We start from the raw sequence: 22,901 nt of genomic DNA, 5'->3' as shown, positions 1-22,901 counted from the left end.
ACATTGATTGCTTTGCATATGTTGAACCATCCTTGTGAACCTGGGATGAATCCCACCTGGTCATGGTGTATGATCTTTTTGATATGTTGTTGGATTCGGTTGGCTAAAATTTTGTTTAGAATTTTTGCGTCTATATTCATCAAATATATTGGCCGATAGTTATCTTTTTCGGTGGTATCTTTGTCTGGTTTTAGAATTAGGGTAATGGTAGCATCATAGAATGTCTTTGGGAGTGTTCCTTCTTCTTCAGCCTTTTGAAAAAGTTTAAAGAGGGCATCAGTTCCTCTTTGTATGTTTGGTAGAATTCACCTGTAAAGCCATCTGGTCCTGGACTTTTATTTGTAGGGAGTGTTTTTATGACATACTCAATTTCATTTCTAGTGGTCGGTCTGTTCAGTTGATATATTTCTTCTTTTTTTTTTTTTTTTTTTTTTTTTGTCTTTTGTCTTTTTTTTGTTGTTGTTGTTGCTATTTCTTGGGCCGCTCCCGCTGCATATGGAGGTTCCCAGGCTAGGGGTCCAATCGGAGCTGTAGCCACCGGCCTACGCCAGAGCCACAGCAACGCAGGATCCGAGCCACGTCTGCGACCTACACCACAGCTCAGGGCAACGCCGGATCGTTAACCCACTGAGCAAGGGCAGGGACCAAACCCGCAACCTCATGGTTCCTAGTCGGATTCGTTAACCACTGTGCCACGACGGGAACTCCATATATTTCTTCTTGATTCACTTTCGGCAGGCTGTAAGTCTCTAGAAAGTTGTCCATTTCTTCTAGATTGTCAAATTTGTTGGCATATAATTGTTCATAGTATTCTCATATAGTTTTTTGTATTTCTGCAGTATCTCTTGTGGTTTCTCCTTTTTCATTTCTCATTTTGTTTATTTGGGTTCTTTCTCTCCTCTTCGTGGTGAGTCTAGCCAGAGGTTTGTCAATTTGTTTACCTTTTTAAAGAACCAGCTCTTGGTTTTATTGATTTTTTTCTTCTTTTTTTTTATCTCTATTTTATTGATTTCCTCCTTGATCTTTATGATTTCCTTCCTTCTGCTGACTTTGGGGCGGCGGGTGTTGTTCTTCTTCTTTTTCTAATTCATTTAGGTGGTGGGTTAAGTTGTTGTTTGAAATATTTCTTCTTTTTTGAGCAAGGCCTGTATTGCTCTGAACTTCCCTCTCAGCACTGCTTTTGTGGCGTCCCATAGATTTTGAGTGGTTGTGTCATTGTCATTTGTCTTGAGGTATTTTTTCAATTTCCTTCTTGATTTCCTCATTGACCCTTTGGTTTTTTAGTAGCATGGTGTTTAGTCTCCATGTAGTAGGTTTTTTTCTCATTTCTTTTCCTGTGGTTGATTTCTAGTTTCATGCCATTGTGGTCAGAGAAGATACTTGAAATAATTTCTGTACTCTTAAATTTGTTGAGGTTAGCTTTGTGCCCCAATATGTCATCAGTTCTTGAGAATGTTCCATGCACACTTGAGAAGAATGTGTATTCTGATTTTTTTGGATGTAATGTCCTGAAAATGTCAACTAAGTCTAACTTTTCTATTGTTTACTTAAGGATCTCTGTTGCTTTATTGATTTTCTGTCTAGAGAATCTGTCCATTGATGTGAGTGGGGTGTTTAAGTCTCCTACTATGATTGTATTCCCATCAGTTTCTCCTTTTGTGTCCATTAATATTTGTGGTATGTATCTGGGTGCTCCTATATCGGGGGCATATATGTTGATGATTGTAATAGCCTCTTCTTGAATGGATCCTTTAACCATTAAATAGTGTCCTTTGTCTTTCTTTATGGCCTTCATTTTAAAGTCTGATAGGAGTGATGCAACTCCTGTTTTCCTGTCTTGTCCATTGGCATGAAATGTCTTTTCCCACCCCTCACTTTCAATCTATATGTGTCCTTTGTCCTAAGGTGAGTTTCTTATAGGCAGCAGATTGAAGGTTTTTGCTTTTTTATCCAATCAGCCACTCTGTGTCTTTTGATTGGAGCATTCAGTCCATTGACATTTAAGGTGATAATTGATAGATGTTTATTTATTGCCATTTTAAACCTCATTTTCCAGGATTCTGTGATTCTCCATTCTTTCTTTCTTTTTTTGATTGGATGGTCTCCATTTATTTTATGCTTGAGTACTTTTCATTTTTTGTGAGTGTAATCTTCAGTTTTGATTTGTGCTTGCCCTGTTTTTTAAGTATGTAAACCCCTTCCTATAACTGTGTACTTTAGCCTGATAGTCATGTAGGCTCAAACACTTCATTACAATAATAAAATTTTAAAAAAGAAAAAAAGAATCTATTTGCTTACTTCCCTAGCCCACATTGTATGATTTTTTTTTTTTTTTTTTTTTTTTTTTTTTTTTTTTGTCTTTTTGCTATTTCTTGGGCGGCATATGGAGGTTCCCAGGCTAGGGGTCTAATCGGAGCTGCAGCCACCAGCCTACGCCAGAGCCGCAGCAACTCGGGATCCGAGCCGAGTCTGCAACCTACAGCACAGCTCACGGCAACGCCGGATCGTTAACCCACTGAGCAAGGGCAGGGATCGAACCCGCAACCTCATGGTTCCTATTCGGATTTGTTAACCACTGCGCCACGACGGGAACTCCTAAAACATCTTCATGATTAGAACTGTATGCTGGCTTATTTAAGTGACTGCTCTCTAACTGTGGTTTCCTCCATCCTCATTCTTCCTCTTTTTTAATTTATTTTTTTTTTTTAATTTAGAGAAGCCCTTTCAGTATTTCTTTTAGAATGGGTTTCATATTGCTGTACTCTTTTAGCTTTTGTTTGTTGGAGAAATTCTTTATTTCCCCTTCTTTTTTAAGGGAAATAGAGTATTCTAGGTTGCAGATTTTTTTCCTTTCAGTGCTTTAAATATTTCTTGCCATTCCCTCCTGGCCTGTAGAGTTTCTGTAGAGAAATCAGCTGACAGCCTTATGAGGGTTCCCTTATAATTGACACTTTGCTTTTCTCTTACTACCTTTAGAATCCTCTCTTTATCATTAACTTTTGCCATTTTTATTATAATATGTCTTGGTATGGGCCTTTTTGGGTTCAACTTGTTTGGGGCCCTTTGTGTTTCCTGTATCTTGAAATCGGTATTCTTTAGCTTTGGAAAGTTTCCAGTGATAATTTCTTCAAATATATTTTGAATCCCCTTTTCTTTTTCTTCTCCTTCTGGAATTTCTATTATGTGTAGATTGGCCCACTTTATATTATCCCATAGGTCTCTTATATTGCTTTCATATTTTTTCATTTGGTTTTCTTTCTGCTGTCCTGTTTGGGTGATTTCCATTATTCTATCTTCCACGTCACTAATTCATTCCTCTGCAGTATTCATTCTGGTCTTTATTGCCTTTAGTTCAGTTTGTATCTCTGCAAATGAATTTTATAGTTTTTCTTCTCCTTATATTTTCTAGTTCCTTTCTGAGGGAGTCTGCATTACTATTCATATCTTCTCTTAATTCTTTCAGTATTTTCACTCTCTCCCTTTTGAACTTAAAGTCTGTCAGACTACAGAGGTCTGTTTCATCTTTGACTGCTTTAGGTGAATTCTCCCATTGCTTTAACTGGGAATGGTTTCTGAGCTTCTTCATCTTGCTTGTGTTTTTCTTTTTCTGTGTATTTGGGGAAGCCAAACTGTAGTTTGGCACAGTCCAGGGTGCGCCATGGCAATGGGGTGCTTCCTGAGGGTGTGCAGGCCTGGCTGGGTCGTGCTGCTACGGCTAGGTGCTTCCTGCGGGCAGTTGGGGCTGGCCGCTGTGGCGGGACGCTTCCCCAGGCCAGATGCGCCTGGCCAGTGTGCACTGTGGTGGTGATGCAATTCCTGTGGCTGGGCAGGGCTTGCCGGGGTGCACCACAGCAGCAGGGGGACGGTGGTGCAGGGGGCATCCTGACGGCAGGCAGGGCTGGCCAGTGAGCTCCACAGTGGCGGTGCACTTCTGATGCCGGGAGGGGCGTGCCAGGGCAGTGGGGCGCTTCCATTGGGCCGAGAGGCCTGGCAGGGGAACGTTGCAAGGGGTGGTCAGCTTCCCGTGGGTGGTGGGGCCAGTCCACCCTGTATGGCAGGTGACTTCTGGACAAGCGCCCGCAGGTGACTTGTGGGGGGGATGCGCTGGGAAGGCTCTGCTCTCTGCTAGCTGGCGGGCAAGTGCACACACTGGGGTATTCTATGGCAGCCCGCCCCTCCTCCCTTCCCCTCCCCAACAATGTCGCCTTGTCTCTCCTGCTGGTCCGGACCTTCTCCTGGGTTCCCTCTATTGTGGCTTTCCACTCCCCAGCCCTTAGGGTATTGCTCCCTCTGCCCAGAGCACTGTTGCCTAGTCCCTTAGGCTGTCTCCACACCGCAAACCCCAGCCCACTCCCAAGGACTGACCTCTGGAGCTAGGTCTTGGCGTCCAGCCCCACCTGAGCGTCTCAGTCTTTGGTGTCTGTGCCAGTGTTTCAGATGATCTGTGCGGCTCTCACTCTGCTTTTCAGTTCTCAGACCTGCTGCTGCACTTTTCTCGGTGTCTTGGCGATCCCTCCTTCTCAGCTGATCATCCCCTTGGTTAGGTGGCTTCCTGGGGTGTAGGTTCCCTTTCTCCTTCACAGCTCCCTCTTGGGAGTGCTGGTCCCATCCCAATTCCCTTTCTCTCTCTCTCTCTCTTTTCTGTTGTTTCACCCAGTTATGTCAAGAGATTCTTGCCGTTTTTGGAGGTTTAAGTTTTTCTGCCAGCATTCAGTTGATGTTCTGTGCCAGCTGTTTTACATGTAGATGTGTTTTTTTGTTTTGTTTGTGGGAGAGGGTGAGTGTGTTCCGCCATCTTGCCTCCAAAAAAATCTCTGATATGATCTTAAAGAGTGCTGCTCATCTCTTGATATTTAAGTCATTGTCACTTTTTAAATTTCTGTCTTATCATCCCCGTGAATTTGCATCTATTAGTTCTAATATGGCCAAATTTTTATTATTGGCTTCACATACATTTGCCCAATACTGCTTTCGTCGACTTCATGAAGTTTTGTATCTTTAAAAGATGAACCATTTCACTTTGCAAATGATTGGTGTTATATTGACACTGAGTTGTTGGCTGTTTATTAAATTCAGCAAATGGGAAAGACCCTGTGCTTATTTTATCTCATGTAAAAGTATGTATTCCCAGTTTTTAGGACATAGGTTCTATGTCGTTCCAACGATATGTTTTTCCTTGCATACTATGAAATCGGAAGATTCAGTCTTAATGGTTTGGAATTCTTCAAATATGATTATGATATCAAAGGAGCAGTCTTCTTACCCTAAAATCGTTGCTTTTAAAATCTATTCTTTGGGTACAGCATAAACAGATCTGACTAGTACCCATGAAGATGTAGGTTTGATCCCTGGCCTCACTCAGTGAGTCAGGGATCCAGCATTGCCGTGAGCCGTGGTGTAGATTGCAGATATGGCTTGGATCCTGCATTGCTATGGCTGTGGCTTAGGCTGGCAGCTCTAGCTTCAATTTGACCCCTAGCCTGGGATCTTCTATATGCCGTGGGCGTGGTCCTAAAAAGCAAAAAATAACAACAAATAAAATCTTTGCTTTGAACAGTTGAATCAGAGTGGGGTTTTTTTGGTTTGTTTTGGTTTTTGCATCCACAGCACATGGAGGTTCCTGGGTTAGGGTCCAGTCGGATTTACAGCTGCCAGCTTACACCATCGCCACGGCAATGCCGGATACATAACCCACTGAGCAAGGCCAGGGATTGAACCTGCATCCTCATAGATACTAGTCAGATGCATTACTGCTGAGCCACAAGGAGAACTCCCTGAAATAGAGTTTTAATGCTATACTTAAAAGCAGTATAATGGCTGTGGGGGCAAATAACAGTTAATGATTACTTAACAGGCACAGAATTTCTCTTTGGAGTGATAACACATTTACAGCTAGGTAGTGGTGGTATTTACATAACATTGTGAGTACAATTACAGCCACTGAATTGTACACTAAAACATTATTCAAGTACTACTCCTGTGGTGCAGTGTGTTGTAAAGATCCAGCGTTGTCACTGCAGTAGCTTGGGTCGCTGCTGTGATGCGGGTTCAGTCCCTTGCCCAGGAACTTCCTTGTGCCATGGGCGCAGCCAAAAATATATATATATATATATTTAAATGGCATTTTATGCTGCATATATATTACTGCAGTTTAAGAAGAAGAAAAAAAGTAGCAAAACATACCTAGTGTTCTGCAAAGCCATTGTTTATAATCATTCCTTTGGTGGGCATTCTCAGATGCTTTTCCATTTAAAATTGGACAGCTGTTACCTTTAAGGCATTTTTCTTTTCACATTGTTTCTTTGTTGGTTTCATGTTATATGTGAATAAAAACTAGTTCAAATTTTTTAAAAAATTTTTACTTCCTCCATAGAGAGTGTGGCCTGCTTCTCAGCGGGATGTATTATATCTCTCTGCCATTCGAAAGATACCAGCCAAGACTGAAAATGATCCAGAAACTTGGATTGTTTGTAATTTTTCTGTGGATCACAACAGTGCTCCTGTAAGTACACTGTATAAATGTGTATAACTGTATAATATAAAGCTAAATATATAACACAGGGCAAAAGTGATAAACACACAAACAGAGATGCTTGGTTTGATAATGCTTCTTGGGTTTTTTGTCCTTGGTGGAGTATAGGCATTGTTTTATCTGAAGACAACAATCAGGCCATGAGCGTCTCAGCAGGGTTGTTTTCCTTTCTTCCTCAGGTTAAATGAGAGAATTGAATAGGTAGTATAGATAGGCTACTTCTCACAGTTGCCTCTCAAGCCACAATCAATTACTGGCAAAACCTCTGGTTTCTACCTCAGTTTAGCTCTTTTTACTACTTAAGAGGAGGGAAGACCATTCCTGGTGTGACGTCAGCTTAGCTTGTGTTCTTTATTGGTGCTTATCATAAGATTTTGTTAAGAGATGTTGATGAGTTATGGTTTTTGCTAAATTAATGTAGAATGAGACCAGAAGAGGTTATAAAACACTGGGTATTGGAGTTCCCACTGTGGCACAACAGGATTGGCAGCGTCTCAGGAGCGCCGGGACACAGGTTCAATCCCTGGCCCGGCACAGTGGGTTAAGGATCCAGCATTGCTGCAGCTGTGGCATGGATCTGATCCCCAGCCTGGGAACTCCATATGCCGTGGAGTAGCCAAAAAAAGGGAAAAAAAAGAAAATACTGGGTACCTACTACACTGGTGTTTTATTTATATTTTGTTTTGGCAGCTAAACAATCGATGTGTCCGTGCCAAGATAAATGTTGCTATGATTTGTCAAACCTTGGTAAGCCCACCAGAGGGTAACCAGGAGATTAGCAGGGACAACATTCTATGCAAGATTACATATGTAGCTAATGGTATGTATTTTGTTTGGTTTTGCTACTTGGGTAATGTCACTGTTTTTATTATGATCTACATGGTAAATGACAGTTTGGACAAATATGGACAAAAAAGAAAATTTTTTTCCCAGCCATACCTGCAGTGACTGGAAGTTCCTGGGCCAGGGATTGAATCTGAGCCACACCTGCAGCCAAGGCTGGATCCTTAACCCATTATTCTGCAGTCGGAACTCCTACAAATGTCTTTTTAGTTTTTATCCTTTAGATTTAGCAGTTTTTTTAATTTGCAGGGATGTATATCAAAATTATCAGGAATCTTTTAAAATATACATGCCCAGGAATTCCCGTCATGGCGCAGGGGAAATGATTCCAAGTAGGAACCATGAGATTGTGGGTTCAATTCCTGGACTTGCTCAGTGGGTTAAGGATCTGGCGTTGCTGTGAGCTGTGGTGTAGGTCGCAGATGCAGCTTGGATCCAGCATTGCTGTGGCTGTGGTATAAGCCAGCAGCTGTAGCTCCAATTAGACCCCTAGCCTGGAAATCTCCATATGCCACAGGTGCAGCCCTAAACAGCAAAAAAATATATATATATATATGTATATATATATATAACATACATACCTGAATTTCTCCCCAGAACTACTATATCAGAGTTTCTGAAGCTGGGGCTGGATAGATAAATTTTAAACCTTCATCTCTAGAACACTCTTACATATTGCTGGTTTTAAGAACTGGTTTATTAAATATTTGCCTAATAGAATATGTGTGTAATTAGGAATATAGGCAACAGTGAGAGAAGAAATTAACATTTTTTTTCCTGTTATCCACCGTTCTCCATTTTAAAAATACATGAGCAAGCTCTTTGACAATCAGAAGCTTTACATCATTCCTTTTGTCTTTGAACTTACATTTCCATTTTCATACAGAGTTTGATCCTAATAAATCTTGTGCTTGAAAATTTTTTCTTGGCTATGCCTGTAGTATGTGGAAGTTCCTTGGCCAGGGATCAAACCCACATCTCAGCAGTGACCCAGGCCACTGTAGTGACAATGCTAAATCCTTAAGTGCTGCACCACAAGGGAACTCCAATGTTTCTTTTTCTCCAAATTTTCCAAGATCATTTACTGGGGGTGTGGTGTGGTGTGTGTGTGTGTGTGTGTGTGTGTGTGTGTGTGTGTGTGTGTGTGTGTGTGTGTGTGTGTGTGTGTGTGTGTGTGTGTGTGTGTGTGTGTGTGTGTGTGTGTGTGTGTGTGGTGTGTGTGTGTGTGTGTGTGTGTGTGTGTGTGTGTGTGTGTGTTTGCGCATGCGCACGCACCTAAAGGCGTAGAGCTGGAAAGAAATAAACCAAATCATTTACTGGTGTGGGTGTGTGGGTGTGTGTGTGTGTGTGTTTGCGTGTGCGCACGCACATAAAGGCGTAGAGCTGGAAAGAAATAAACCAAAAAGTTATTGAATTGTTTGGTTGTTGGGTTACTGGAGAGTGTTTTTTCTTTTTTTTTTTTCTCACTTTATAATTTTGGAGTTTTGTGTGGCTTTTTTTTGTTTTATTAATTGTAATACAATTTGTTGTTGTTGTTTGTTTGTTGCCTTTTAGGACCACAACTGGGGCATATGGAGGTTCCCAGCTTAGGGGTCTAATTGAAGCTACAGCTGCCGGCCGACTCCACAGACACAGCAGCGCCAGATCTGAATCGCGTTTGCAACCTACACCACACCTCATGGCAACAGCGGATCTTTAACCCACTGAGCGAGGCCAGGGATTGAACCCTCAACCTCATGGTTCCTTGTCGGATTCATTTCTACCGTGCCATGACGGGAATTCCTGAAATACAAATGATATAAAAATAGTATGTTAGTTTTAGGTTCTTTTCTTGTTGTCAGGCTTTTTAGTTTTCTGAATCTTTGCTCTCTGGTCCTTTCTCAGTTGCTAATGACTTTCATATTTCATGTTGGCCCACTGCTGGACAGCTCTGTCCATCAGTTGTTATGGTTCCTTACTACACCTCTTTTCTACCTATAGTGGTTATTGGAGTCCCTCTAATTAAATCTTCAAACTTTCTCTTTTTTTTAAATTTTTTTCTTCCATTTTCAAAAATTTTACTGAAATATAGTTGATGTACAGTGTTATAATTTATGCTACATATATAACAGAGTGATTCAGTTAGACACATACATCCATTCTTTTTCAGGTTCTTTTCCCATGTAGTTCAAGCTTTCTTTATACAGGGCCATCATTGCTAGTGTGTTTGAAAAGATAATTATGTGTGAGTAAGTTACTGTCCGATTATGGTAATGAGTATATCTGCCTTCAGTAACCTAAAATGTTAACAATATTTACATGTAAGTTAGAGAACCAAGAACATTTTAAAATAATAAATGCTTTTTTATTTGCATTTAGAGAACCAATATTTACATATAATTTAGAGAACCAAGAACATTTTAAAACAGTAATAGATGCTTTTTTATTTGCTTTCTATTTTCATATGGTTGTTAGTATTAAGGGATGAATGGTCAAAACTTTAAGAGATGCTGTTTCAATGTGAGGAATTTTTTGAAATTAGAATTAACAAAATGAGTGCTCCAGGTGTATAGGAGAATTGTGTCTTACCAGTTTTAATATTCCTTTCTCTCACAGTGAACCCTGGAGGATGGGCGCCAGCCTCAGTGTTAAGGGCAGTGGCAAAGCGAGAATATCCAAAGTTTCTAAAGCGTTTTACTTCTTACGTACAGGAAAAAACTACAGGAAAACCTATCTTGTTCTAGTATTAACAGGTACTGGAAAGTATGTTATCTAAGTATTGTTTTGCATCTTAATTTTCTACTTAATATATCTTGACTATTAGTCCATATAAAGATATGACACATGTAAAAACCATCTCATTCTTTTAACATCTGTTGTATGAATGTTACAGAATTAATTAAGCACAGTCCTACGTTAATGTCTGAGCGGTTCCATATTTTTACTGTCACAAAATGCTGCATGAATATCTTTGTGCAAGGAGGTGAAATCTTTAAATTTTTTTGTAAGTGATCTGTTAACATGGTTTAGAAATCAAAAGTATGAAAAGATACACAGTAAAATGTATTCTCTTCCCCCAAAATCACCCAGTGTTGTGCTGCCACGCCCCAACATACACACAAAAGTATATAGCCGCTGTTAGTAGTTTCTTATGTCTTTCCAGAGATATTTTATTTTCACCTGAATAAGCAAATACAAGTGTATTCCCCCCACACATACACATATTTTATTGTAATTGCTGAAAAGGTTGTGTACGGTACACAGGTTTCGCTATCTTGTTCTCGCATATACTTTATCTTGAAGGTCTTTGCGTGTTGGTGAAGAGCTGCTTTATTCTTTTTTTAAGGCTGTGTAGAATCCCATTGTGTAGATGTACACAGTTTCTCTAGCCAATCCTCCATTTGTAGATGTTAAAGTTGTTCCTAATTTTTGCTAAAACAGAGAAATTGCAGTCATATCTACATGTCATTTTGTACGGGATAAGTTAGTAGATGTGAGACTGCTGGCACTTTGCCAGGGGCAGAGGCGTAGAATTGTATTTGTGATTTAGATGTTGCCCTCTATAGAGATTGTTGTAATTTACCATCTCACCAGTAATAATGTATTGGAGTGCCTGTTTCTTTGACCTTCTCACACAATGTATGAAGTAAAACTGATTTTTTCCAACTTGTTAGGTGAAAAACACTTTCCCAGTGCAGTTTAAGTTGTAGTCCTCTTGTTACAAATGAGTTTGAGCATCTTTTCATCCATTTGAGAACCGTTTTATATAATTCTATTTCTGTGAAACTCAGTGTTAACATTTGAATTTGTAATAGGTATTACCAAAGCATAATTCACAAGCAGTACATGAATATGAACATCCTCTCTTGCTCACCTATATGGAGTGTTAAATCATTGGCTAAGAAATCTATATTCTTGGTTCAGTATCTTTACTTTTTGGCCACAGCTTGGTATGCGATCTCCATTCCCAGGCAAGGGATTGAACCTGGGCCACAGTGGTGAAATAACCACTAGGCCACCAGGGAACTTCCTTGAGTCAGTTTCTTTAGATAAAAATAATATAGTTAATAACTGTATATAGTTGACTCATGAGCATCTTGGGATTAGGGGCACTGGCCTTCTGCATAGATGAGAATCAGGTATGACAGCCCACCCACCGTGTCCTACGTGCCTCTATATCTGGAGATTTAACCAACCCCAGATCATGTAGTACTGAAAAGAAATAGTGTGTAAGTGAATATGGGCAGTTCAAGCCCATGTTATTCAAGGGTCAGCTGTAGTTAATGTCTGTTTTTAACCAAGTCTGGTTTCTAATACTGTCTATAGTGTGTTATTTCTTTTTTTAAAAAAAGGCTAAATGTATTTTCAGATACTGACACAAGGGTTATTGCACTGATGTACCAGCTCTTTAGATTTTCTCAGGAAAACAGGTTACATGAAAATGTTAAACAGGTTCTTGTTTTACTTTTCTGAATGGTTAGTATTAGGGAAAAAGCCTGATCTCTGAGGGATTTGCTTCAAGCATAAGTGCACTGCCTGGAGTTCCCATTGTAGCACAGTGGAAATGAATCCAACTAGGAACCATGAGGTTGTGGGTTCGATCCCTGGCCTCGCTCAGTGGGTTAAGGATCTGGCATTGCTGTGGCTGTGGTGTAGGCCCTCAGCTACTGCTTCAATTCAGCCCCTAGCCTGGGAACCTCCATATGCCGTGGGTGCGGCCCTAAAAGGACAAAAGACCAAAAATTTAAAAATAAGTGCACTGCCTAGATGCTCTATTTTCTTTTACTCTTTTATCCTCCTTCATTTTTTTGTCCACTCCAAGGCACGTGGAGTTCCTGGGCCAGGGATCAGATCCAAACTGCAGTCACAACCTAAGCCAAAGCTGTGGCAACACCAGATCCCCAACCCAGGGATTGAACCTGCATCCCAGCACTCCCAAGACACCGCCACTGATCCCATTGTGCCACAGTGGGAGCTCCTTAATGCCCTATTTTTAGAATATCTTGTACCTTAGAATTTTTATGGCTAGATCTGGACACATAGCTCCTTATTGCTTCTGTCACTACATTGTATTTATCAGATACACCAAAAACCTGATGCTACATGGTAGCAGCAGGCTTGTCACTCGCTGGGTGTCTCTCCCCAGAGCCTTAAGATTTCTAAAGCATTTCTGTTTGCTTGAACCAAAACCATGCTTGCAGCTTTATGTTTTCCCTCTTCACCTCTAACTTTCAGCCTTGCAGAGAAGGGCAAAAGATATAACTGCGTATTAAAGGAAAGAAATCAGAATGCAGATATGTATTGAACATGCTCTCAACTATGTTTGAGAAGAATGATTTTGAAAACATCTGCAAAATACATGCTAACATATTAATAGCATTTACCTCTAAACTGCTGGATTTAGGGCATTGTTTTATTGAGTATGTGTGTGTACACATTCTTCTTTTATGGACCTAGAGAGAAAAGGTTGAAATCCTTGGAAAGGAGTTCCTCCTAGGGGAAAGAGGTGGTAGCATTGTTTGTGGATACATGAGTATGTGTATAACGATAGTACTGGAAAGACTCACTGGCCAAAAATTCAGATCTGGCTTTTGAGTCCAGATCAAGCTTCTTTCTGACAGAGAACCAAATGTAGCCTTAACATGTAGTGAAAATCTTCATTTACCTTAAATAATGTTTGTTTCATAGTAATTTTGGAATATGTATGCATAAAGTAGATCCTAGCATTGAAATCTTAGGAAAGCTAACATTCCTAAATATGGTGATGGAGAAATTGTACTTTTCGGTATTGTATGAGAAATTCCATGAAGAGTTAATGAGGCCCAAAGATACCTAAAAGTTAGTCAAAACTCTTAAATTCATTTGCCATGGTATTTCTTAAGATAAGCAAACCTCTTTCCCATAGCCGAAAAAAAAATTTTTTTTTTTTCTTTTTTAGTGCTACTCTCATGGCATATGGAAGTTCCCAGGCTAGGGGTCAAATGGGAGCTATAGCTGCCTGCTTACACCTCAGCCACAGCAACGCCAGATCTAAGCCATGTCTTCGACCTTAACACCGCAGGCTCACAGCAACGCCAGATCCTTAACCCACTGAGCAAGGCCAGGGATCGAACCTGCATCCTCATGGATACTAGTCAGATTCGTTTCCACTGCACCACACCGGGAACTCCTCCAATTTTTAAGATTCTTGATAAATGATACTGTATAGCAAACTTTTTATTGAACACAAAGAAGAAAGTGCCAGTTTGCAAGGTTCAGATCCAGAGACCTCCTCCTGATTCCCTCTTTGCTTACCTGTATGGCACAGTGCCCTTTATTTTTTTAACTTTTCAAAAGATTTTTTTTCCCTGGCAATAGCCACAGCATATGGAAGTTCTGGGGCCAGGAATCGAACCCATGCCACAGCTGCAACCTGAGCCACAGCACTGATGACACCAGATCCTTAGCCCACTACACCACCAGGGAACTCCTCAAAAAAATTTCTTATACTTTCCATTATTTTCTGATAGTTAAATTTCAAATATGTAAAGTTAATAATTTTACATTCTTAAAGGTGAAAAATCCTTAAAATATAAACTTTAGTAGAGATTTTGTGCATTCCTTGAATTTGGGGTAGGAGGAGTATATTCTGGTAGTCATGCAGCTGTTAGTAGTAATACAGTGCTGAATGTTTTACTTGTCCTTTTCTTTTCTACAGTGACTGAAGCAAGGCTGTGTGACATTCCATGTTGGAGGAAAAAAAACAAAATTGAATGCTCTAAGCTGGAACATAGGATCTATAGCCTTGTCTGTGGCCCAACACCTTGGCCTTGTATACAAAAATGAAAAAATACTGCAATAGCAAAGCTGAACATAACACTAGCTGTCTCCTGCTAGATCTCCTCGTGCAGCATATAACTATAAATACATGTAAGATTACATGTATATGGCTATATTTTTATTTGCTTGCTCCTAGAAGAGAAAAAAAAATGAACTTTGAATCATAACTAGGAATTGATGCTTTAATTTTTGGAAAAATTTTCAGAATTTTTAATTTACTATGGTTCAGCCTAAGAGCCTCAGTTGTATCAGGTTTTGTGCACAAAAGAAAAGCACAAAAGTTGGACGCACATGGGGCATGTGCTTTCTGTGCACCAAATATCTGGATGGGGTTCTTTTTTTAGGCCTACAGTCAACTCTGTGTCCAGAATTTTTTGACTTTTTTGCTTTGTATAATCATAGAATTCATTGCTGCTGATTTCTATAATAATTCATGTTGTCATGTAAAGTGTATCTTAATAACTGAGGGCTGTCAATAACCTGTGATTTCGCCTTTTCTATAGTCTTACTCCCATGAAGAACCTTGGTTCTGATGGAGAAAGAGTGAAAAGCTTTATTTTTTTTCTCCAGATATCTTTATATTTCTATTGTATTTTTAGTTGTGTGCTGTCTGCTGCAGATTTATTTCAGTCTGTTACAAACACAATTTGGTAATTTCCTAAATTGGTTCTGCCTGCCTCCAAACAGAAACATCTGTACAACATATAGGTATAAACTACTTTCTGGTAAAACGGTCAGAATAAAATGAGCTCAAGTTTTCCTGAAATTTGTGAGAGGATATACAGTATTACTTGTTAAAGCAAATCAAACTGAGTTTGACATTTGATTCAGTATTTCTAGTATTAAGTAACATGTATATTTGTTAGTCCTTCTCATTTGGGTCAATTTAAAAGATATGTTGCAAGATAGACATAGAAAATACGGGCAGTACTCCTGTTGGCCTCTTGATCAGAAACTTCAGCAGAGCAGTAAAGAAGTCTATGTGATTCAAACTGAAATTCTTCCCTTAGTTGTTGTAAGAACTTAAATGTAAAATAACCTTTTTGAGTTGTAGCCCTCTGAAAAGCCTTGAAGCATGGAGTTGAGGCAGGGAATGGTACTCACTGAAGTAGAAATGACTGCCCACTTCAGAATCTTCTTTGTGTTTATACACAAATGTGCATACCTAAATCAGAGGCATTTTGTAAACGCTTTGCTGACTTGTTCTTCTATGGAAACACAGAAACCGGACCCATGTTGTAAAGCAGAGAGTCATGTCACATGGAACATGTCCTGTATATATTTCATACACGGTAATGGAATCTTAATGATAAAATGCAAGGTGATAATTTAATGATGGGATTAGTCTGATCACTTAATATACACAATCCTGGAAGTGAATTACTTGCATCAGATGTAGTGGTATTTATTATTCTGTACAGAGAGAAAAATACATATAAAACATATGCTTACATTACATGCACGCAGATTTCATGCTTCATAAATCTTTTCTATTTTTTAATTTACCTTTCTCTAAATGATGTGCATGGAATATGCCTTATTATAGAAAAATGCTGTTCATAATTTGACTACGTGGAAAAGTGCCTATATGGTGGTAATGCTAGTTAAGGCAAATAAGAAAAATTATCATATCAGTTTACTACATCACCAGTTAACATTTTATATTGTGATGTTAAAAAAAAAGAAAAGTTTATACCTCAAATGTGTATTTTATTTTACAATCAGTTGTGGGGTTGGAATGGGAGGGTTGGGGAAGGGAAGGTTTATTTACCATAGCCACTAATGGGAAACTTCAAAAAAAAAAAAATCCTATATGCCCACTATAGATGTTTCTCTGTTTGCCATTTGTGGTAACTATCACGACTAAATTGGATAGCTTTATTTTACAAAGGTATGGCAAGTTTACAGAGTGGTGTCTAAATCTACATTAGTTGCATTTGCACTAAATGTTAATAATACTTTTGCAATTTATTCTGTAAATAAAATGATTACACTAAAAATATTTGTATTTAAAAAAGAAGAAAAAGATACATATAACCTTCGGATATAATCCTGCCCAACCAGATTTAGGACTGAGTTAGGGAGTATGAAAGGAGTTGAAACGAGATCAAAATTTGGAGAGGTACTAGCCCTTGACACAACATTCAGACCCTTTAGAATTATTTCTGTATGGCTGATGCTATGCTGAATACACATGATGTTTTTCTAAACTATAGTTATTTCTCTTCCCCATGCCCCCCCCCCAAAAAAAATCATTTTACTCGCTTTTCTACTCACTCTTTTGTACTCTGATAGAAACATGAAAAATATTGGTGATGAGGGGTTTTGTCCCTGAGTGCCCACTGTACAGTTCAGGAAAGCACAGTGTTTCACTTGGAATCAGAGCTCCTGGTTTTGAGGTGAAGAGTGATCCTAGCAGCTCTTGATTTGGGTTCGCCGTGGGGCAGCCAGACCAAGGAGGAGGACGACTGGGAGAGCTCTAAGACTGTAAAACAAGGAAGAGGAGGAATGGGGTTCCCATTTGTTCGGTGTCATCCGCTAATTTGTACTCCTACACAACATCAGTGTCAATGGCTAATGAGAAAATTTTAGTTGGGCTGAGCTGGTTCTCTTGTGAAATTGTGCTGGTTATCTTTAAGCTTATCAGTTGTTTGTCCAGTTAAACACTTTCACCAGTATTTGATCCAAGTTGTACAGACGATGTATTTGGATTGTCATTGTTCATCTGCAGACTCAAAACATAATCATTTTAAAGTACCTTGGGAGTGTGTAGAGTGTAACTATTCTATAATAGCTTTATGATCCTGATGATGTTTTTAAAAAGTAATTAAGTTGGATCTTCCATGTTACAATCACAAAATTAAACCCAGTATTTAAAAGTGGAAAAGTATTAAAATATTATGGACAAATGTGCTTGCTTGATTGTTTTTATTAACCCAGGTACTGCCCTGCATAATTCTCTGAGTAGTTATGAGCTTGAAATACTGCAGTTCAGTGTTCTTCAGACTGTAGATTGTAAGCCAGTTAGGGATCAAGAAAACTACTGAAAAAAATTTAACAAAATAGAACAGAATGAATAGATGAAGGACATAGCATGTAATAAAGGTAAATATTTTATGTCTTTTATATATGTCTGTATGGTATATGCACACAAACTGTGTGTGTGAGGTTATAATTTTATTTTATTTTGTGTGTGTGTGTTTCTTTTTGCCATTTCTAGGGCTGCTTCTGCGGCATGTGGAGATTCCCAGGCTGGGGCTTGAATCGGAGCTGTAGCCCCTGGCCTACCCCAGAGCCACAGCAACGCGGGATCTGAGCCGTGTCTGCAACCCACACCATGGCTCACGGCAACACCATATCTTTAACCCACTGAGCAAGGCCAGGGATCGAACCCACAACCACATGGTTCCTAGTCGGATTCGTTAACCACTGAGCCACAGTGGGAACTCCAAGGTTATAATTTTAAATTATTTTCTTTTTTTATAATGGATCCTGGTGCAAAAGTTCAATTGCGAGAGAGTGAACCATGTGCAGCTGGGCATTTCTAAAATGGAAGCACAATGCTAATCATATACATTAAATTTTAGCTATATGCACTTAGCCATAAATAAATCATCCCTCACTTAATTGAATGATATGGCCAGCTCCACTTGCTACACTCCTTGAACCACCATGAGGTGGGAAGTGTGAATTTGCAGTGTACTCAGTCACTGGTTTCCTCCATGTTATATTGAAAGGCCTGAGCATGGTTCTCCCCTGGTATTCGAAGAGACATACCATCCAAATAGTATAACCTCAGATAGAAGCCAACTACTTAATCTGGTGGGATGCTGGGGAGAAAATTTGGCTGTTGTGTTAGGTTTATTGACAGAGAAATAGTATTGTCTTCATGGCACACGTCTATGAAGTTTTTCAAGAGCAGTTTTCACATTACACAGTTTCTGCTTTAGACTTGACTTTGGAATATAACTTTTAGGTGTAGTTCTAACTAGCAGTTTCCAATTCATTTGCTTTTATAGTGTCTTTCCAGATTTTGTCATTGTTTGAAGTAGATTCTCAGAGGACTCATATTATTGGCATTTGCACTGTCTACCCATTAAAAAATGTTTTGTGAACCCTCCATGTCTGTACACTCTGAATAGCCTTAAACAAATACAAAATTGAACAACTTTATTTGGCCTCTTTGTTCTCCTCCACAGAATTCTGTGAGTTTAGTACCTGAACAAGTCTTAGAAGATCTTTGAAGTTACTAAAAGATGCCCAACCAGGTTTTTCTTAACACCCAGGCTTTAGGATTATTGAGGTGCTAAGTGAGGATGTCTCTATAACATGTACCGCACACCTTGCCTGCATCTTATCTAACTACTCCCCTTAAAACACCTGGGGGGGATGGTAGTGGATGGTACAGCCCATTTTGTAGAGATAAGGAAGTAGGCCAGGGTCCAGTCCTACTGAGTGACTCAAGTTCTTTCTCTCTGTTAGACCCTGCTACTTTTTAATGCCTTATGTATTTAATGTCAAGAATATAATGTTTGCCAGAATAGGAAGAGGTAACATGCTTGAAGAGTAGAACTTTGAGGTGGGGATCTTAGCACCACACACTTCAGTATTGCTTCACAAAACTACAATACACATGTCACAAGATCCCGCCACATCTGTGAATGTTATCTTTTTTTTTTTTTTTTTTTTTTTGGCTTTTTAGGGCTGCACACACAGCATATAGAGGTTCCCAGGCTAGGAGTCGATTCAGAGCTGTAGCTGTTGGCCTACAGCACAGCAACGCAGGATCCAAGCCATGTCTGTGACCTATACCACAGCTCACGGCAACACTGAATCCTTAACCCTCTGAGCAAGGCCAGGGATCGAACCCACAACCTTATGGTTACTAGTCAAATTCATTTCCACTGTGTCACAACAGGAACTCCTATAAATTTTATCTTAAAGGTTAAATTTGGCCATCACTTGATGCCTTCACTGACTTCTGGTTCCCCAGTTTAGAAGGATGAAACGACCATAAACAAGCCCAGGAAAAGTATTTTATCTTGGATCTTTCAACCCAGGGACAAGATCCAGCATAGGCATTGTTTTTGTGGGCAGCCTGCTGCAAGATGACAACTGAGGTAGTGACTTCAGTGTGCTTTGAATCCATCCCTACTGTGGTTTATTTTTTGCCTTTTTTTTTTTTTTCCTTTGTAGGGCCGCAAATGTGGCATATGGAAATTCCTAGACTAGAGGTTGTGTTGGAGCTGTGGCTGCTGGCCTACCCAAGCCACAGCAACGTGTAATTTGAGCCTCATCTGTAAGCTACACCACAGCTCATGGCAACACTGGATCCTTAGCCCACTTAGCAAGACCAGGGATCGAACCCACATCCTCATGAATACTAGTTGGGTTTGTTACTGCTGAGCCACAATGGAAACTTCTACTGTGATTCTTTTATATTAATACTGCTTGGAATTGGAAGCCCTAAGTGGTAGCTGGGTCCAGCAGCAGGGAATCCTTGTGCGGCTAAATCAAGATGTAAATGTCCAACCATTTTAGCAGTGTGGGTAGATGGTACTAATTCTTCAGCACCCAAAACCAGTCGCAGGGTAAATACTTATTGAACACCTACTATGTGACATGCAGTGTTGCAGGATTAGGGATAGAGCAACAGAGAAAACATCTAGCCTTTGTTGTTTTGGTTATAATCAGGTTTTTAAGAAGGGCATCTAAAGCAAGAGGAAATAGGCTTTGCGATCAGGAGCATTTCAATAAGGTATATTAACGATAGATTTAACCATATTTGAGTTGTGTGCAAGTCTTCTTAATGCTTGGTTCTTGGTTGTGCCCTCAAAAGGTAGATAGAGAATGGGTTGTTGCTGTGTTTTAACAAGTTCACCAACTTCCATGCACATTGATAGCCTCAATTAATTAGTAAACTCTTCTATTTTCCTGATTATTTTATTTCAAAAGTACATTTCAATATGTGGCTTGTGACTTTAACTTTTCATTCCTAATAGCCAGTAGATTTTTCTGTTACTTCTAAGTGAATTTCTCTCCATGTTCCTGGATACCATGTATTCAACATGCTGAACAAGAGTGAAATTTAGAAGTCAGAAGACCAGAGTTTTTCCAGCATTCTCACTTGAACAGCTTTGATCTTGCCAAGTCATTTCAGTGTTTCCAAATCTGTTTTTCTTTTCTATAAAGTAATATGAAATCATCTACCATGGTTACATCACAGGATTGTTTGGGGAAGAGTGTGATAATGTATTCAAAATGTTTTGAACTCTAAAGCACTGTGCAAATGTAAGGAACTCGGGTCAACTAGATATGTGTGCTAGATGCTGTCTTTTGAGTGCTGAAGACATGAAGCTGAGTAAGACACTGGAATAATGACAAGGAAGATGTAAACATCTGGGGGGCTTTGAGCCAAACCGTAAGTCACTTGTCTTATCTGAGATTTAGCCAACCAGGAGGGGTATGTCCCGTGAGGGAGAAAATCAGAAAGAGGCAGAGACCATTGGTGGAAACCCTTGAAGGCTGTGAGTAGATCAATCTACCAGCAGAGGGCATCACTGAAGGGCTTTCTTGAACATTATTTTACCAAACCCTGAAAAACCAGTGGGGCTGGGTGCCTGGTTTTGTTTGGATATGGAATAAGTTGACCAACCATTAATGTTGTTTCTACTTGTGAATACTTCTTATGCTAATGTCAGTGATAATAGTGACAGTTTTTTTGAAACTTGGGAAATTGATCCTGTCTCAAACAAACTGCCCAGTAATCACTGCCATGTTTGTAAAGTATTAGCTGAGTGGGGAAGAGTTCAGAGCCAGAGAACTAGGGTAGAGATGAGAGTCTCCTAAGTGATCTCTTTTTCTCCTGACCAAGTTATCCTTTAATGCCTAATGCCTCTTGCTAAATGTTTCAGTAGTGCCCTTATCTCCAGGACTAAATACATACTCTTTGACTTGAGTCTGATGACCAAGGTCTCTTTGAAATTTGACCTTATGGCATCTGCCTTACCAGCCTGTCACTCCTTGGTCCCTCCACAAATAAATCACCCGAGCCAAGATTTACCCCATATCACTCAGCAATCCGCGCTTACCTTCAAAGGAACTTCTCGAGGTCCCTGGTGGCTCAGTGGGTTAAGGACTCCATGTTGTCACTGCTGTTGCTCTGGTTACTGCTGCAGCACGGGTTCAGTCCCTGGCCAGGGAACTTCTGCATGCTGTGGGCACAGCAAAAAAAAAAAAAAAAAAAAAAAAAAAAATCATCTGAAAGGAACTTGTCTCTCTCCTCCCTTTAGTCAGCATCCCAAACCTACTTCAGGGTCCCAATATCTGATATTAACTATACTGGGCCCTCATCCTGTACCTCATCCTCTTCAGTTTTATTGTATTTTCCCCATCATACTCGGATTATGTAACTACTGACATTGCTATTGTATGTAACTATTATTTTGTCTTAGGAAAGAAGTCCTAATTACAATAATTCATTGTGTCAGCCATTCAAAAAGATGGAGGACCTTTAAGGTTCTGTACTAAGGTAACAAGGAAAGACATGGTCCTTGTCTTCAAGAGACCATGGTCTGGGGGAAAATGTGGGCAAGATTCACCACTGAAGTATGGTGGGGGGGGAGTTTGTATTTTTTCATCATTTTAGGGGTTTGGGGGGGGTCGGAACATGTTTTGATGGCATGTTCAAGATTCTTCAAGGTTTGGATTCTACCAGCCTAGGTAGGCTGTGCTAAATGCAAATTAAAAATGGGCCTTCCTTCAAGAGTTTCCATTTAAAATTGTGATTATCCAGGCTGTACCAGCAAGCCAGATTCAAGCTTTGGCTCCTTACCAGCGGTGGTGCAGTGTGGGTGAGAGCATGAGAACCTGCTGAAGGAGCTGTGGTCAGAGGTGAGTGGGCTGCTCATGCAGACCTGAGTTTACTTTCCTATTAAGAGCCATAAAGGGACTTCCTCTGCGGCACAGCAGGTTAAGAACCTGGCGTAGTCACTGCTGCGGCTCACATGCTGCTGTGACATGGGTTTGATCCCTGGCCCTCAAACTTCCACATGCCATGGATGTGTCCAAAAAAAATGTTTTTAATAAAAATAAAAAAAGCAATAAAGGTTTAAGAATGAGGTAGAGTGTTCACAGGCCGTACCCTAGATCAGAAGAGATGAGGCAAGAAGTACACCAAAATTTGATGGTTTTATTGGTAAGAGCCCTGAGGCCACAGCCCTAATCCAGACTTCGAAGTGGGCAGGGAGGTAGAGGCACCTGTTTATCTCCTTTGTGAGCTTCTGGCCAGGAGAGGGTGGGGCAGTGAGAGGTTTTCCATCACATCATTTAGGGTTAACACTCTGGTTTGCTTTATTGTGTCCACTGCATCTAATAACATACAGTGCCTGCTGATCGTGGAGTGGAACCTGAGACAGAATTTGCCCTTAACTGTCCCCTGCCCCCACCACATCCACTAAACGGTTTGCCATTTCAAATTTCAAGTGACAGGAAAGCAAAGGCTAGATGACTTATCAACACGTGTTAGATGACTTATCAACATGGCCTAGATGACTGTAGCCATTCTCTTGTGGATTACTTCCTGCCGCTTTCTTGCCAGGTTTCCTTGACAAAACACACGAATCACACAAGGTACCTGTGTGTAACTGTCACAGGGCCCTCTGGCCTTTTGGCTCACTGCCATCTGGCTTCAGACATAACCAATTGAATGGTCTGTTGAATTAGCTTC

The 22,901-nt window shown here is 40.0% G+C and overlaps 1 protein-coding gene across 1 annotated transcript in view; it reads left to right on the top strand.

Annotated features, from left to right (window-relative positions):
* COL4A3BP (collagen type IV alpha 3 binding protein) overlaps positions 1 to 17,082 on the top strand; it is a 127,594-nt gene extending 110,512 nt beyond the window's left edge. Inside the window, 4 exon segments of the mRNA XM_021084454.1 lie at positions 6,374 to 6,502; positions 7,223 to 7,352; positions 9,971 to 10,107; positions 14,052 to 17,082. Coding sequence (XP_020940113.1) covers positions 6,374 to 6,502; positions 7,223 to 7,352; positions 9,971 to 10,098 — 387 coding nt within the window. The 3' untranslated portion in view covers positions 10,099 to 10,107; positions 14,052 to 17,082.

This window comes from Sus scrofa, chromosome 2 (genome assembly GCF_000003025.6).
Source record: "Sus scrofa isolate TJ Tabasco breed Duroc chromosome 2, Sscrofa11.1, whole genome shotgun sequence".
Taxonomy (NCBI): Eukaryota; Metazoa; Chordata; class Mammalia; order Artiodactyla; family Suidae; genus Sus; species Sus scrofa.
This window is presented reverse-complemented; position numbering and strand designations above follow the sequence as displayed.